The 15,894-nt window shown below is 38.6% G+C and overlaps 1 protein-coding gene across 12 annotated transcripts in view; it reads right to left on the bottom strand.

Annotated features, from left to right (window-relative positions):
- The window catches only part of LOC124298902 (potassium channel subfamily T member 2), a 170,162-nt gene that overhangs the window by 42,131 nt on the left and 112,137 nt on the right, over positions 1–15,894 (bottom strand). For all 12 annotated transcript variants that reach the window (XM_046751537.1, XM_046751528.1, XM_046751527.1 and 9 more), the window contains one exon: positions 3,157–3,236. In XM_046751537.1, coding sequence (XP_046607493.1) covers positions 3,157–3,236 — 80 coding nt within the window. The remainder of the gene's footprint in view (positions 1–3,156; positions 3,237–15,894) is intronic.

Here is a 15,894-nt window from a genome sequence, read left to right as displayed (position 1 = left end):
CAGAGATTGCAAGGGATTGCGCACAAAAAAAAAAAAAAAAAAAAATTGAAGAATTACTAAAGCTTACAAGGATTACAGAAAGGTTGCAAAGATTTCAGTAAGATTACAAAAGATCACTAACGATTACAGAGATTGCAAGGATTACAAAAAATTTTAAGGTTTACAAAGCATTACAGGGATGACGGGAAGATTGAAAAGATTACAGCAATATTGCAAGATATTACAAACGATTACGAGGATTACAAGGATTACAAAAAATTGAAGAAAATGCATGAATTACAAAAGATCACAGGTATTACGGAAAGGTTACTGGATATTGCAAAAAGATAACAGACAATACACGAGATTACAAAGAATACACGAGATGAAAATAACCTGTGTACACTAAATTACAAGAGTCATTGACCCCTCGCTTCATTCGTGACTTCTGTCATTGGCGGAGGTGTTTCGAAGGTCTTTTTCTCCTTGCCCAATCTTCGATTACCGACGATCCGACGGCCGTCTCACCCTTAAAGTGAAATGATCCAGTCCGGTATTGACGGGAGCCGTTCGCCACCTGACATTTTTGATTGAGGTCAAGTTCCGGCTCTCCGGATGCCTCCTCCGGCGCTTGGTTAGTCATGACGAGCCCTGATAATGGAAACTGAATTGATACCGGCGTCCCGCGACGCGCTGACGTCGAGTAGCAAATACCAATACTACCATGGACAAATCCGCTCGTCAAGAGGAGCCCTTCGGGGTTCTCGGTCGATCATGAGGTGGACAAAATTCGATGTCGAAACGATGTAGCGACTTGCGATTGGCCGCCCGGAATATCGGATCGATGCATTATTCAACGTCAGAGACGTGTGACCAGTCGCTTGGACAGAATCTTTGTAGGTACTTTGGCGACGGTCTTGTGGATCTTTTGTGTCGAGGGTAAATAAAGGTATCGAATTTTATTCAAAATTTTAACCAATTTACGGTATGATTAACGCTTCATTAGACTATCTCGCTACGTCGATCCTTTTATCAAAGGCTTATCAATTCTGGGACATTTTAAAAGGCGTCACACGTCTCAAACGAATCATCAGAATATCATTTCAACTCGTATTGTATGTCGTAGAATATTTCGTGCGGAAGTTGTGAGGTTTCGAGAGAGAAAGATGGAACGGCAGTATCCGGTTTCCTTCTTTACAAAATAAACCGTTTTTGAGGAATTAATACAAAGGTCTTTATGTTGTATAAATCTCGCGGATAATATCGTGATAAATTTAGCCGTTGAATAATTTTTTCATTCTGATAATTTTCGACTCTGCAATTAGCAAAAAGTAGCACTTTTCTCACAGATTTGTTAATTAGTTTTTCAATTTTTCCATTTTTTTCTCTCTTTCTTTACCATTTTAAACCATATCTCTCTGCATTATTACAAACTTTCAATAACATTATAGTTTTCTGACTGCTAGATCACACTTAGACACAAAAGATAAACACTTTCAAGTTAATAATGTGACCAGGATTGAGTCCGGAATAAAGTCCTGCACATAACACAGGAATAAAAGTCGATTATTCCCTTGTGACATAAACTACTATTAAAAAGGGGAAAGCGCTGCAGAGGAAATTTTTTTTTTTTAATATTTATTTTATTACGCTGGGGCTCTAAATAAAAAGAAGACGACGTGAGGGGCATTAAACCGACAGTTACAACAATTAGTATTGCAAAATAAATACGTTCTGATCGTAAACCGGGGCGCGTTGATAAGCGGGATAAAATTTTTTACTTTATCCACCTAGCTATTACACCAGCTCTCTTCGAAAAGTGACGAGGTGAGCAGCGGCTTATAACATTATATACATTACATAACCTGTGAATGTTCAGATAACGATGAGATAAAAACGATGAGTGAATAGGATGAGATGATGAAGGATTGAGGAAACTTTAACCGAAGAACAAGCCGCGCAGGTCAGATCTGTGCAAAATCAAAGAGAGACATTCGTAGAAAACAAGGATGCAAAAGAAAAAAGGAAAAATAAGAATTTGGAAGAAGCACAATCGGCCCGGTCTCGATTTAGGATCGTTCAACGGAGTATATCAGCCTTTGCCGCTACTTTACGAGTGCGAAAAGTTATTATACGAAGTCTTATCCAAGATTTCTGGCTCCTATCCGTATACACGTAGGTGTTACCACCCGGTGAAGGTATCATAGAAGGCGGTGGGGGAGGAGGAGGATGAGGAAAAAGGAAGAAGGAAGTGGGTATTATCAGAGACCTTTTACTACCCCGTCGTAAAAGGACTATCGCAGTCTAACCCATTTCATTTCGTTCCATTTCATTCTCCTTTTCATTTTCGTCTCGCCGGTTATTCGCCCTTCGACGTGTTGGAAAGACGAACTCGGTTTGCACCTGGTAAACCTATACCTACTATACACAGACCTCGGTGTAGTCGCATGTGCAGCTTTTCTCTCCTACCGACACTCCGATGTTACAGACAGTGCAGTTCGCCCATCGTGAAAGCAATTCTTGCGGTTACCGGGCGGGAGATTGATAATAAAATTCGGAAACTCAATCACCGCACAGACAATTGACGGGTCGTTAACCAGTTTGCACAGTTTCGCAACTTGCGATATTATTCTTTCATCCTTCACTGGAATTATTTCAGAATTTTTCGTCGAGAATTAATGATTTTACTCTTATCGTCATTTTCTCTCTACTTTGTACTGGCAAATTCAGTCTCGTCATTATCAGGGTACCGCTAAAGAGACCAGTACACACTTTCTTTCGAACAAAGTTAGAATAAGTCCAAAATCGACTTACGTATATCATAAAAGTGCAAAATTCAAGTACGAAATTATTCTTTTTTTTCTCTATGAACTCGGAACGTGCAGTGTGAGAACGGCAAGTTCAAGGGCTGGCTCATGGCCAGTCTAAATTCCCTTGTTGTTCAAAGCAACTGTACCGGTTCCCTGGAATATCCGGCAAGAAACGCTTCAGTCAGTCGGTCAACGAATAATAGAAGTCAGAGAAGCTGCGGATCGCATCGACGAAAAATTTTCAACTCGGTCAAGGGTACCTGCACTCGAAATATACGCGAGGCTGGCACTTCAGTCGAGTGAGTAATATTATACTACTATACAATACACATACAGATATACATATATATATATATAATATACTCACTCGAGCGCTGGTTCTTTATAAAGTAGAGCTGTAGACGTTCCTTGAATGTGTTCTCATTCACGTAGTACTCCACTCGTACTCTGTAACAGAATGATAAAACATGCTGTTCAGGAAACCTTTGTAATCACGCTGAAAACTTACTGCAAGCTCCGTATATCACACATAAATTCAAACTTTACAAACTATTGATTCGATCGCTTTGTGCAAGTGCAGTTTTCTCATTCTTGGGTTAAGTTCAAGATGGTAGCCTGGTACGGGGTGCAATCCACCCCGTGACGTCATCGCGCCAATGAGCTCTGACGTATTTGAGGAAAGCTGTGCCGTATGCCAGAGCTTTTGGTCGAACGCTCGTTTGAAACGAGCATTGACTGCACGGTGAGCGACCCGCGTAGCAACCGCCTTGTCTAAGATGTACACCTTTCAACGTGGTCGAGGGAGAAATTAACCCCGTATCGAACTAGGGGAAAACACTTTACAGATTGCAGCGTTTCGTTTGCAACGAAGTATAATAAAATCCGTTGGTAAATACAACTCGCTGCGATAACACTGACTTGCAAGAAAAAAAACAAAAAACTTTTTTTTATCCTTTCTTATCTGAAAATTTTCGTTTATTAACAAAGAATTTTTCAGGAAAATTTGAAGCCAATCGATCGGGGTTATCGATTGGATAATTTAGTTTTCGTGTTTTTTGGGAGCAGTAAAAGTGTAGATTCTACACCATACTTGAAAATTTCATAAGAATCACCCGCAGCTAGGTTCAGACGTTGGTCGGTTTGGGGTGGAATGCCTTATATACGTGTGGCAGATATTTTAATATCAATTAGTGCGTAGAATAATGAATGAACTAGAATTACGATTGTCCTGGCAGCTGTTCTCTGGCATACGTAGTTGTTTCCAAGAACAGGTGGAATCCGATAAGTCATTCCTCCCGAAGCTCCGGGAGCGAGCTTTCAGAGAAATATTATATCTAACGGTGTGCATAATACGCGGCGAGCTGTGCAGCGTGACAACAAAGGCATCGTGCTGGGTTATTAAAATATAATTCCTTAGAGTGACTGTAACGCGAGTTAATTTTTAAAAGTTTTTTTTCTTCTATTTCTCAAAACAAATAACTCAATAGCTCCACGAAATTAACATTATACACTGAGAGAAATTTTTAACGATACCTGTGTTACTGAATTTTTCTAGTTACTGTAACAAATGAAATTTTTCTCAGCGCAGTAGTCGTACCTGTATAACATAGTAAACGTTTGACGCGCAGCGTATTCGCAACACGCGAGAGAAAGATTGCTTTTCGAAAGTATCACGTACAGAGTAGTCGCATGTGTATGTATTTTTTCTGGAGTACTTGTGAAATAATTCTTTTGCTAACCGTAAAGAGCCTCAAGCATCGATAAAAGCTCGGGCAGGCTAGGCGGTGAGAGTGTGTCGGTATCGCCGCATGGGAAATTGCAAGAATGCCAATTTCCGTAAACGCAAGATACGATACATGTAACAGGACTGCTTCAGCACCTGGGATTTTTGAATTTTATTCTGATACCAAAACCGATACACATGTTGCACAAGGATATACATTAGGGTGGTTCTCAATAGGGTTATTTTTGAATTTTAAGGCTCCCAGGGGCTTAAACGCTTTCAAATTGATGAAAAATTCAAAAACAACCCTGCTAAGGACCACACGAACGTATCTTCATACATCTTATGGAACTGACGAAAAAAGCTGGAACACATGTTTCGACTTCGATATATTCATTCGCATTCGGGCCTTTAATCGCGGCTCGATTTCTATAGATCTTCGTTCACCACTGTCATGCATTACGGGCGATAATTTTCATGTCACCTGTGTGAGAAAGGTGTGCTAAATGTAATTGGAACCGTGCGGTCATCAGTTCTGTTTTTATACACGCACGCCAGCGGAGTTTTTGTTGTTCTCTTCATACTATCGCTTGCTTTTTATAACAGAAATCGACCGAGGCGTGGTAATACGACTTAATTTTACAAAGATCGTCGAAATTTTGTGAAAAGTATATAAAAGCTCCGAGATTGAGAGTTTTATCACAACGAAGAGTTGTCGTGATCGTACCTAAGGCGTCCTTCGTATTCTAGAACCCATTGTGCAACGTATTTCAGGATGAAACTATCCTCATAACCATAATCGACGACACTGAGTACCGTTCGACAGTGAATAAAAATGGCCTCGAACATACAGTTGTTGAAATAATCGGTGAAACTGGGTCAGCAATTCGATTACAAACGCGGTGGCAGCAGGGACAAGAATAAAAGAAAGAAGAAGAAGAATGAGAGGAGCGAATCCCCATCCGGGAGGAGGGATTACCCCACTTTTATATTAAGGGTAGCGGCTTTAGCTCTTGCGAAAGAAAGGGCGAAAGGGAACGGCCAATTTTCACCTGCTTACACTTTTAAATGAATCGAATACCGAACAGTTGCGACACGTTTCGAAACGATGGAATGAACTCGTCTGTGCACCGAGACTTCCATGAGTATTATACGGAGTGTAATTTGGGAACAGACGACGAGGGGCTTTAATCGATAAACCATATTTTCACTGTGTCAGTTGCGTTGGATTATAAATTGTCGCAATTTAACAGATGCAGAATAAAAAAAATGGTACAACATGTTCGTGATGTCCGGTAAAAAAATCCTCAAAAAATTCAATGACATTTCCAGGACGTTTTCAGGTTATTCAATGACATTGAAAATAGAATATTTCCAGGACGCAAGAAAAATTCTAGGATAGTTTCCGGTAATATTGAAATACAAACAAAATTACAGGACATTTCCAGGACCACTGGACATAGCGAAAAAAGGTTGACTGGCGTATGAAACACTCGATTCAATGGGAGTGACTAAATAAAGTTTTTCCGTCGCTCATCATCACGCTTATCCACCCGTCGATCAGTGGAATTGATTCAGGTGGGAAGAATTGAGTGGCGAGTCAGCAGTTTGGAGTTCGTTAAATTAATAACGATTCCTCCGGTGCCTCTGCATGATTTCTCGCGAACCATCGAAGGGCAAACTCATCCCAACGTCCGGCGTACGTATAACGGCAAGTTTTTTTTTTTTTTGTCTTCAATTATCACACAGCTCATGATATAAAAATAGAGTGAAAAGCTGCCGAGAATTGTCGCAGTGCATGAATTTGATTGAGAGCTCTTTCCATCCCGCATGGAAGGGTGAGTTTCGGGACTTATACGGGGAGACGAACCGGACTGTCCGGCACATCCAACATCATCCGAGGTGGATCAATTACACGGACACTTGAAGCCCACGGTCCAGGTCCTCGAGCTTTCGGCATGTTTCGAGATCTTCTAATCTCTATGCTAATCTCATCGCTGATTACACCACCCTCAGACTACAGTCGGTTGCTCTCGTCTCACCTTGAGCGTATTAAAAATCCATCACGAAACCCGTCTGGATAGCCAGGATTACTCCTGGATAGGCACGCGAATCATTCCGAATCTTGACTATTTCGGAATACGACAATTTCCGGATGTAGATGTTACAAGACGTATGTTCCGGTCTCGGTCACAGTCCCGGTATGGACTAATCGAACCAGTTTATGGTCACAAGTGGTACAATAAGGTTCTTCTATCGATAAGACGTCGTAACTTCTATCTGAAACTTGGGAGTAATTGAATGGTTCGGAAGTTGTTACGATTACGAGTAGAGAATTTTTCGAAATTGATCCCAAACGACGCGTTATCTATATTCTACGATGGTCAATCCGAATTTCGATCATCCGTTCCATCCCGACTGAAACGTGGGACGAGGAGTTCCGACACAGTAGCGTTTGCAAATTTCAGAACCCTTGCGAGTCAGCGGGAGTTGGAAAATTAATTGAGTCGGTATACATGGTAAGGGGTGGTAAATTAACTTGTCGGAGTAGCTAAATTTTGCCCGAATGACGTGGTGGGTCGATTCGTCTCGAGCAGAGATTCCCTTGACTCCGATGACTTTAACCGAGTCGTGAGTACACGTATGCTGTTGCATTTCTCGACGAACCCTTTGTTGCGCGCAGGGATTTTCGAATTTGCCGATCCGTGTGTGTGCCGGTTGCAGGGCTCGTAATATTGCCCGGAAATCGAAGGTCGGAACGTACGGATTGGCTCGGTCAAAGAACATCGAATCGCGACGTGTCTTTGGGGCTTTACAGTTTTTGCAAAGAAGAGCAAATCCGTAAGTCAATTGCTTCGGGTAGAGGAATAAAGGAAGTCATATTCCATCCTCCGGCTTATATATCTTTTTCAAACACCTTTATCCAAACTCCGCACGTGTCGACGGATTTTATCCGTCCGCTTTTGAATAACGCGCGGGATAAATGAAAATTTTACTCATTCCAAGCGTTTAATTGTAGACTTCCTCACTATCCCGCGGGATATTCTACGCAAGTTGATCGCCAGTTTTTTCTACTTTAATAACACCTGCACAAATTGATAACTAATTATGGCGTAAGATACTCTGTTAAACAAGTTAATCCACCGTGTGACGGAGAATTTTAGTTCTAAATTTCTGTCTCTTACTCTCTCTCTCTCTCTCTCTCTCTCTCTCTCTCTCTCTCTCTCTCTCTCTCTCTCTCTCTTTCTATTCTATTCAAGAGCCGTCAGCCAAAGTTTGAAAGGATTCAAACAAGGCTTGGCAACGGCCTTTTCTCCAAACTTCGAAACCGTGTCAGTAATACAAGGGTGTGTTAGAAATTGGCACGGTTTCAAGCTTCCCAATCGTGGAAGGTTAACAGAAGCTGAAATGAGTTGACTGGAAACTTTTGATGTGACGAACCATAAGCATAAGGTGGCATAAGTATAAAATCGTTCCAATGATAAATTGTTCAGGTTTAATCGAATTAGTGCTGCACAGTCCGTTCATAGTCGTTTCAACTATAATTGTTCGAGACACATCGATAGGTGTTACCAGTCGTCGTTGGCTGTTAGAACAAATCGCGTTGACTGAAAATCAAGGTGTCGGAATATCGCCGATTCGACTTTTCTTTTCGCATCCCGAGCGCAACTATTGCCAATAATAAATTCCTCGTAGGCGTATAACTTTGAAGAGGAATAATTAACGGAGAAACCTGCACGTGCAGCCTAACTTTAATTAATGCAATCCTTCTCCTCCGTACCGATGCAGTTCGCCCTTGCACTTTGCACCCTCCGTGAAGTGCCAGCTGGGGTAATTGGAATAATGATACTTGAACGAGTGCAGAGACTGCGAGGGACGTTGTGGGAACTCGATGCAGCAGCATTAAGGTTTCGCGAATGACGGGGAGGCTTCTTCGCCAAATGAATATCCTCAAACTTCTTTTACTTTGGCAAATCAAACTCCCTCAATTTCGGTCACGAATAATTCTCATCCATTTGCACAAGGGTTTTAATATTCAACGACGTTTGCGTTTTCAAGCTTACAATTATGCTTCCATTGGTCTGCTCGCGCAACCGAATGATTTGAATACGTGTATTATTGTATGGTGTATAATACATATTGTAGACAGCAGGTACAATAGGTTGTTAAGGCTTTCAACGAGGCTGTGAATTCGTCAAATTACATTCATGTAATATGAAATGACTAATTTTATAGGAGATCTCCAATGCATGCAATACGGATTTGGAATTTGAAAAGTTCCGAAAGCGCCCAATTCAAAAGTTTTTTGGTGGCGAAACATGAAGTGAAGAAATCAAACTTCCACGGAACGTCAAAGTTTTGAAAGGGCAAAATTCCGAAAGGACAAAGTTCCGAAAATTTAAAAATCCCAAACAATCCGAAATTCTAAATGATCGAAGATTTTTGGTTCCGTGAATTTCCGGCTTGATGAATTTTTAATTTTTTTACTTTTAATTTTCGAAATTTTACTTAGTCGGAACTTTGTTCTATCGTAACTTGAATGTTTGAAATCGTGCATTTCGAAACTTTGACCCCTCAGGTTTCCAATCATTCGAAATTTTGTTGTTCATAAAAGTTTGATTTCTTTACTTCAAGTTTCGCCACAAGACAAGTCAGTATTTGGCACTTTCGGAATTTTAACCCCACCGCGTTTCGATCGAGCGACGATAATAGAATTATCGACGATTAATTCAAAATGCGATAATTATAACGATCATTCGTCACTTAATCAATGTAAATCACTTTTGAACCATCGATTATAGCTTCCTCTTCGCTTTATACGCGTGATCTATTAATAAACGCTAATAAATCATTCTTCCGTCAAGCTTATATCGCTATGGAGAGTTTTTGTAACGCTCTTTTCGTATAAACCATTCACCTATACATATAGCAACAAAAATTAAGGTGGCATCACTTTGCTATATTCATAATTCTAACGATCGATATATGATGTCTACGATATCGTTATTATTATATAGCAGCATAAAATTTCCCCGTGACGTTGTGTAATAATGGCGAATGCATTACTTTAGTTAATCACGTCGTTAATTCGCCTTGAATTGTTTAGATTCAGCAGATCAGCGCTCGGTTATTTCAACAGCAGGAGTCCAAGCTCGGCTTTATACGATACTTCGACAATGGATGTCATCGTTAGGAATTTCATTATTATTATACATAATATTCATGCATCTAAACTGAAATTTATCGAATGTTTTCCGCGTGTAATCAAACCTCAGAATTACAAGTCTTGAATAATTTGATAGGGTAGAAATGACTTGTCATTATATAGAGTATTATTTCGATACGATAATAACCATATTTTATCAAGTCAAATAAAAAAAGAATTTGTTAGTAAATTAAGCGAGCCTTATTTTAAACAAATTATATCGTAGGGTAGAAAATTTAAGAAATCAACAAGATTGCGTTACACAATGAGAAAAATTTCATTTGTTACAGTAACTAGAAAAATTTAGTAAAACAGGTATCGTTAGAAAAACTGTTTGAATATTGTTGAGATTACGAAAAACGAGGTACGTCGATCCTTTTTGGGTAATTGCAACGCAAAATCAGTTTCTGAGGTTTACTCTACTTTTTTAGTTAAACAAGGCTCTAAAGTCAATTTGTCGCTGCACAAGCATTAAATTTTCGCAACAGTTGCAAGAAAATATAGCAACGGTGATCGTAACGAGAAAGAATAGCAACGGATACTAGACTTTCCGGTAACGGCTAGAAAACTAATTTTCATTTTGTACCTAGAACTATATTTTTCGATTGTGATAAAAAATGAAAATAGTTAAGGACTGAGCGGAAACCGGAAATAAAAATTTCTCTCGGTGCAAGAAGAACTTTACTTCTTCTTTCTTGATGCGATAAATCTGTAATCAGTTTTTGACAAATTCGGTTATTACATACACGACGATCATACAGTATATTGATGAAATTTTCCCCCTCTGCAATGGATATTTATTACTTCCGCTGCAGTTATACTGATTGTGAGAAAAAGTGATTGGTTATCGATTGAATTAGGAGGTCAGCATGGGAAACTCTGAATCGGACCGATCAAACGAACAAAGAATTACGATTTCGTAAGTGAATTATTGAATCGTGCCAATTATTTTCAAATCATTATAATAATACCTACGTTTTGGTGCAGCGGTTATTTCAGGGACATTCGGATCGATTTCCTCACATATTCAGCCCAATTACGATGCCTCTGTATTATACTTAGAAAAATGATCATGCCCAGCGAAATATAATGAAATTGTACGAATAACCGTGTGAAATTTTCAAAATTGTAATAATTAATAAATGAATTTGACAGAGGTATGAATAAAAATCTGTAAAAATAAACGAACGGAAAAATTTGGTTATCAACAATATTTCTTTGCAATATCAATTAACTAAACGCATGCCACAATATTGCACTGTGTAATAATTAGTATGTCCAAAGTAGGAACGAGTTAACGCATCGCGTGCTTTACGATCCTAATCAAAATGTGTGTACATACATACATAGGTGTAGATATACCTACACTGTACGCAGGTTAAAATATTCTACGGTAAAGAATAGATGTGCGCATAAATCATTGAATGTACCGCCCTTAATGGTCGGCGATATGACCCCCGGACGCGGGGTTTCGATCCGGTGATAATTGTCGTAGCATACATGCGAAAAATTCCATTCCACGCGAAGGCGAGTCTAGCGTGACGTGTGCACGTCGGATGTATAAAAAACAAAAATAATAAAAAATAACCCGAATCGATACGGATGTAATATTTTTTACTACATTTCCCTCTTTGTATGTACATACGTATGATATGTACAGCGATATTGATTTTGCAATATTTCGCTGTACCTGCAGTGAGGCTAGTGATAGTCAAAAATGCATGAATAGATATATTATATGTGTAAAAAAAGTAGCGACGGCCACTAAGCTAAGAATAATCGATGCATCGATTAATGGAGTCGAATAAAAATAATCGATTACACTCGACTAATTGGGAAAAAGTAATCGATTCAATCGAAAACTCATCGTCTTTGGTCATTCTTAGGCAAAAGAGAAGACACAGTTTTTCTTTTTTATTCAATTCAGAGCTAGAGAGTGAAACTTCAATCGATCGTTACGAATTTAGTTTATAGAAATATACCTCGTGATATATTGTTGATCATTTTAGAAAGTTCGTATTATATCGTTAATTGTTCTACTTTTTTAACGAGAACATCATAATGTTTGGTCAATCTGATTTACGGATTTTGCATTCGTTATATTTTGAGAAGATAAACTGCACGAAACCGAGGAGGAAAGTCTTATTTAAATAAATTGAGAGTTTGAGAAATTGCGTTAAACTTTTGCTTATTGAATAAAAGTTGAAAAACATTATAAATAGTCTATACATTAAAGTTATGAATAATAATCGAGATTTTTCGGTTTAAGTTTACGTGTTTAAACTGTTTTTCATTTATACGTATTACATCATATCTTTTTCCCTTAAAATTAAACTTGTCCATGCAGCTTTTGAACCTTAATTGTAGAACGAATCATTTTGTCTGGATAATTTTTCCTTCGTATTTTTCTTCCGTTTGTTTCATACTCCAATTTTGGGCATGATCACGCGGACAATTGAATTCCACGCAAAGACGAGTGTCGCGTGACGTATGCACGTCGGAAGAAAAAAAAAACACACACACACACAAAAATACGTAAACATAAACATAAAAATTGAAAAAAAATGTAAAAAAGTGAAAAATCGAATCAGCGCGATCTTCCAAAAAACGTAGAACCCTCATCTTTGACAGAATATTTTTTTTTAACTGAAAAAAACTCTGTTGGAAAAGTCATATATATATATATATTTTTTTTTATATTACTTATTAAATACGCAAATAAAGTTACCGTCGTTCTACGGAGCCGTTCGCGAAAGGAACTCGAAATAATTATGTATTTTAGCCGGTGGAAGGAGTCGCTCGCTTTCTGCTCATTGCGGAAATAAAAGGGGGACGAGGGGTCTCTTTGTTATTTTCGAGGCTGCGTGACCGTCCGTTCGTTCGGTATATTATACGAGTTAGGTAGGAACACACTCGAATCGAGAGGGAAGGGTATAGCGAAAAGAATTGCCCATGGAGGTATACGTACTCGTATAATGGGAAGAGGATGGATGGATGGATGAATGGCGAAAAGGAGATACGGATGGGGAGATTTGCGAAGCTGTTTCACCGTCCCGACAATGAAAGTTCTTTGTCGCGCACGACAAACGCTGGGAAATCAAAACCCCGTTGATATTTAAATAAAGTCTCAGGTTTCCCCGTGACGAAGGGTGAATGAGAGTGAGAGAAAGATCGAGAGAGAGAGAGAGAGAGAGAACGATTTTCCGCGTTATGCAATCAAAAACTGTTCCCTAGTTCCGACGTCGCTGTATCATTATCTGGGTAATACCTGTTATATCTGTACGTTTATACGGGGCTACGCCTTGGCGAACATTAATGGTGGACATACGATTGCCCGTCGTCGAAATTTACGGATACCGCACGAGGATTAATTTCGAAGGCGAATACGCGGCTACGGAAGCGAGAAAGTTTGGGTGCGGTTCAGACCTCAGAAATCAGTGGTGGGAGTCGGAATATGGTCGGACGGTTCGCGGTTGTGCGACATGTTTTTAAAGTCTGCTTATGACGAGGTATACGTACTGTGCGACAAGTTATCTCGACATTGATATCAAAGATTTCTTTCTCGCTCTGTACTTCAACAATTCACATAGTTAAAAACAGTGAAATTTTCTACAAATTTGTGCTTTTGATACATTGTGCGGACGGTTCTAATATCCGCCGTAATGTGATAAAAACAAGTTTTCAAAGTTTCGTGAGAAAAAAAAAAAAAGAAAAATAAATTCAAAAAAATTGTGAGATCGAGTCGTGTTTTGGTTCGCCTGCAGCCGTAGACTTGGAAAAGTTTAAAAATCCATCTCAATGTGAGCTTTTGGGGGAGAATTTTGGATCAAGAAATGCGGTCGCATCTCGCCTTAGATACATTAAAAAAAGTATAATAATTTAAGTAATTGGATTACAGAGAGCCGCATCTCTGCGGAGTTCCTTTTTTATTCATTTATTTATTTACTTCCCCTCTCTGCCCCCATTAAAGACCCCCCCCCGAGGTAGAAGAACGGAGTGCAGGAGTATATAAGCCGAGGCGCGGATATGATCCGGTAGATCTTATTTCCCACGAGTCTCGTGATTCGATCAGCCCCCGTGTTCTCTTTTGAAAATTTCTTCTTTTTTAACCCCAGACATAGCGATGCCCGCGCACCGACATTGGAAGAGTCCGATAACCCCTTGGGGAACGCGTTCGCTTTATTTGTGGCTTATAGTCGTCGACGAAAGATTTAAGTAGGTTGGTGAATGGAAGGAAGTCTGCAGGGAGAAAAAGGTGGGCGGGGGGAGGAAAAATGGGAGGTGAGAGAAGAAGAAGCAAACGCGTAACGTGTCGTAAAGTATAAGACGCGGAAACGGAGGCGTAAGGATAAGAAAAATTTCTGTAACTGCACGTAGTTTTTTTTTTTTTTTTTTTTTTTTTATCTTCTGTATTGCGAATATGACCTTCGTGAATTTTACGAAAATCTTACATATACGCAGGGGCGAGTTTGAGATTCGAATTTGAAAGGTTCGGAAAGCGGCTGATTAGGAATTTTTTGGCGGCGAAACTTGGGGGTAGGAAATCAAACTTTGAAGAAACGACAAAGTTTTGAATGGGCGGAAACCCGACGGCTCAAAGTTCCGAAAATTCAAGTTACGACAGAGCAAAGTTACGAAAAATTAGGTTTCGATAGGGTAAAATTCGAGAAGTAAGGTGATAAAAGAATTTTCACAGATGCATCTGATTTCAAATCTCAATGTAATTGTTGTTTCATTTCACTTGCGTAATTTTACATTGCTTTTAATTGTATAAAATTTCATTAATACATACCGCTATAGTGCCGTTGCAATTATTGCGAATTTTCAATCAGCGTAAAGCGAAGTAACTCGGAAATGCAAAAAAAAAAGTTGTAGTAAACCGAATTTCGTTTCCGATTACCGATAATATGCAACATGTTGTTACATTGTTTCACGTCACCTACGCCGCAAGTATTCCTATACAAACTAAAATAATTAATACAACGTATAATTTGTAATTTATACGCGTTGCGTTGAGTTAATTACGCAAGCATTGTTTTACTAATTAGTACAGCGATTCGAGGCGATTACTAGCCGATGAGTTAAATTTGCAAGAGGTGTTACAAATGCTTTTTATTCTATATGCATACAATACGTACGGAATCGCTGTTGCAATTGCTTTTTTGCAAATATGAAAATGGAAAATATTAACGAACTTGATGAACGAGGGGATAAAATTCACTATCGGTTTGTTAAATCACAATTTTATTTTTTTTTTTGCTAATCACAACTTCTTCGCCTTTGCTGAGTGGGTTAGTGTTTTTTTTTTTTTTTTCTTCTTCGTTGATTGAAATTGTTCAACTGGAGGCTTTGCTAAGGATTTGCGAAAAGCAATCGAGACAGTTTAATCACAAATGGGATACATGGTCTGCTATGCGTGCAATATCGAGCTTTTGACAATTATTTATTGCTTAAAATAGAACCAGCAATGAATGTCTGAATAAAGCTTTCTTCCCTTTAACGTAAGAAGTATAGGAAAATATTCTATGATCTTGAATGAAGAAACGTACCGTGATTATTGCGGTGATTCAATTCTTTAATTGTATAATATAAGACGACGTGCGAAAAATTGCGAATAAATAATGCCGAGCATCTAGATTACAATTGCGTTTCAATTTTTTTTTTCTCTGCTTTTTTTAAAAACTTTTATAAATTTTTCCTCGGATGATATGTATGATTTATAAAAAAAAACAGTTTACCGAATAAAATGTCGAGCTGTATAGTAATTATAGAAATTAGATAAGCGATACGGAAAAAAATGAAAATGTCGAATAATATGGTATTACACCTGAAATTGCATGAAAATCGCAAGAGTCTTTTTACCACAAAACTTCTTTATTCGCATATCTGCATCTGTAGAGTTATAATATCAAGTTTTGTGCAAGATTTGCTTCTCTTTATTTAAAAAAAGAAAAGACCGAACGGTCAATTCAAATTGTGCTTCAGCTTCAATTTTTTTTTTTTTTATTTCTTTTTGTTGCATCTTCTCATCCAAATTCCGAACTTCCTTCTTCTTCACCTTCGGGTCAAAGTTCAAGTTTCCAATTATGAAAATTCCGTATCGTGTATGTATGTACAGTACATAATGGTGAAAATTTTTGTAAAAAGAAAGATTTGTGAAAATGTTTCTTCTCGTT

Source organism: Neodiprion virginianus, chromosome 2, assembly GCF_021901495.1.
Source record: "Neodiprion virginianus isolate iyNeoVirg1 chromosome 2, iyNeoVirg1.1, whole genome shotgun sequence".
NCBI classification, from domain to species: Eukaryota; Metazoa; Arthropoda; class Insecta; order Hymenoptera; family Diprionidae; genus Neodiprion; species Neodiprion virginianus.
Note: the sequence above shows the minus strand (reverse complement) of the source record. Positions and strands in the feature narration are given on the sequence as shown.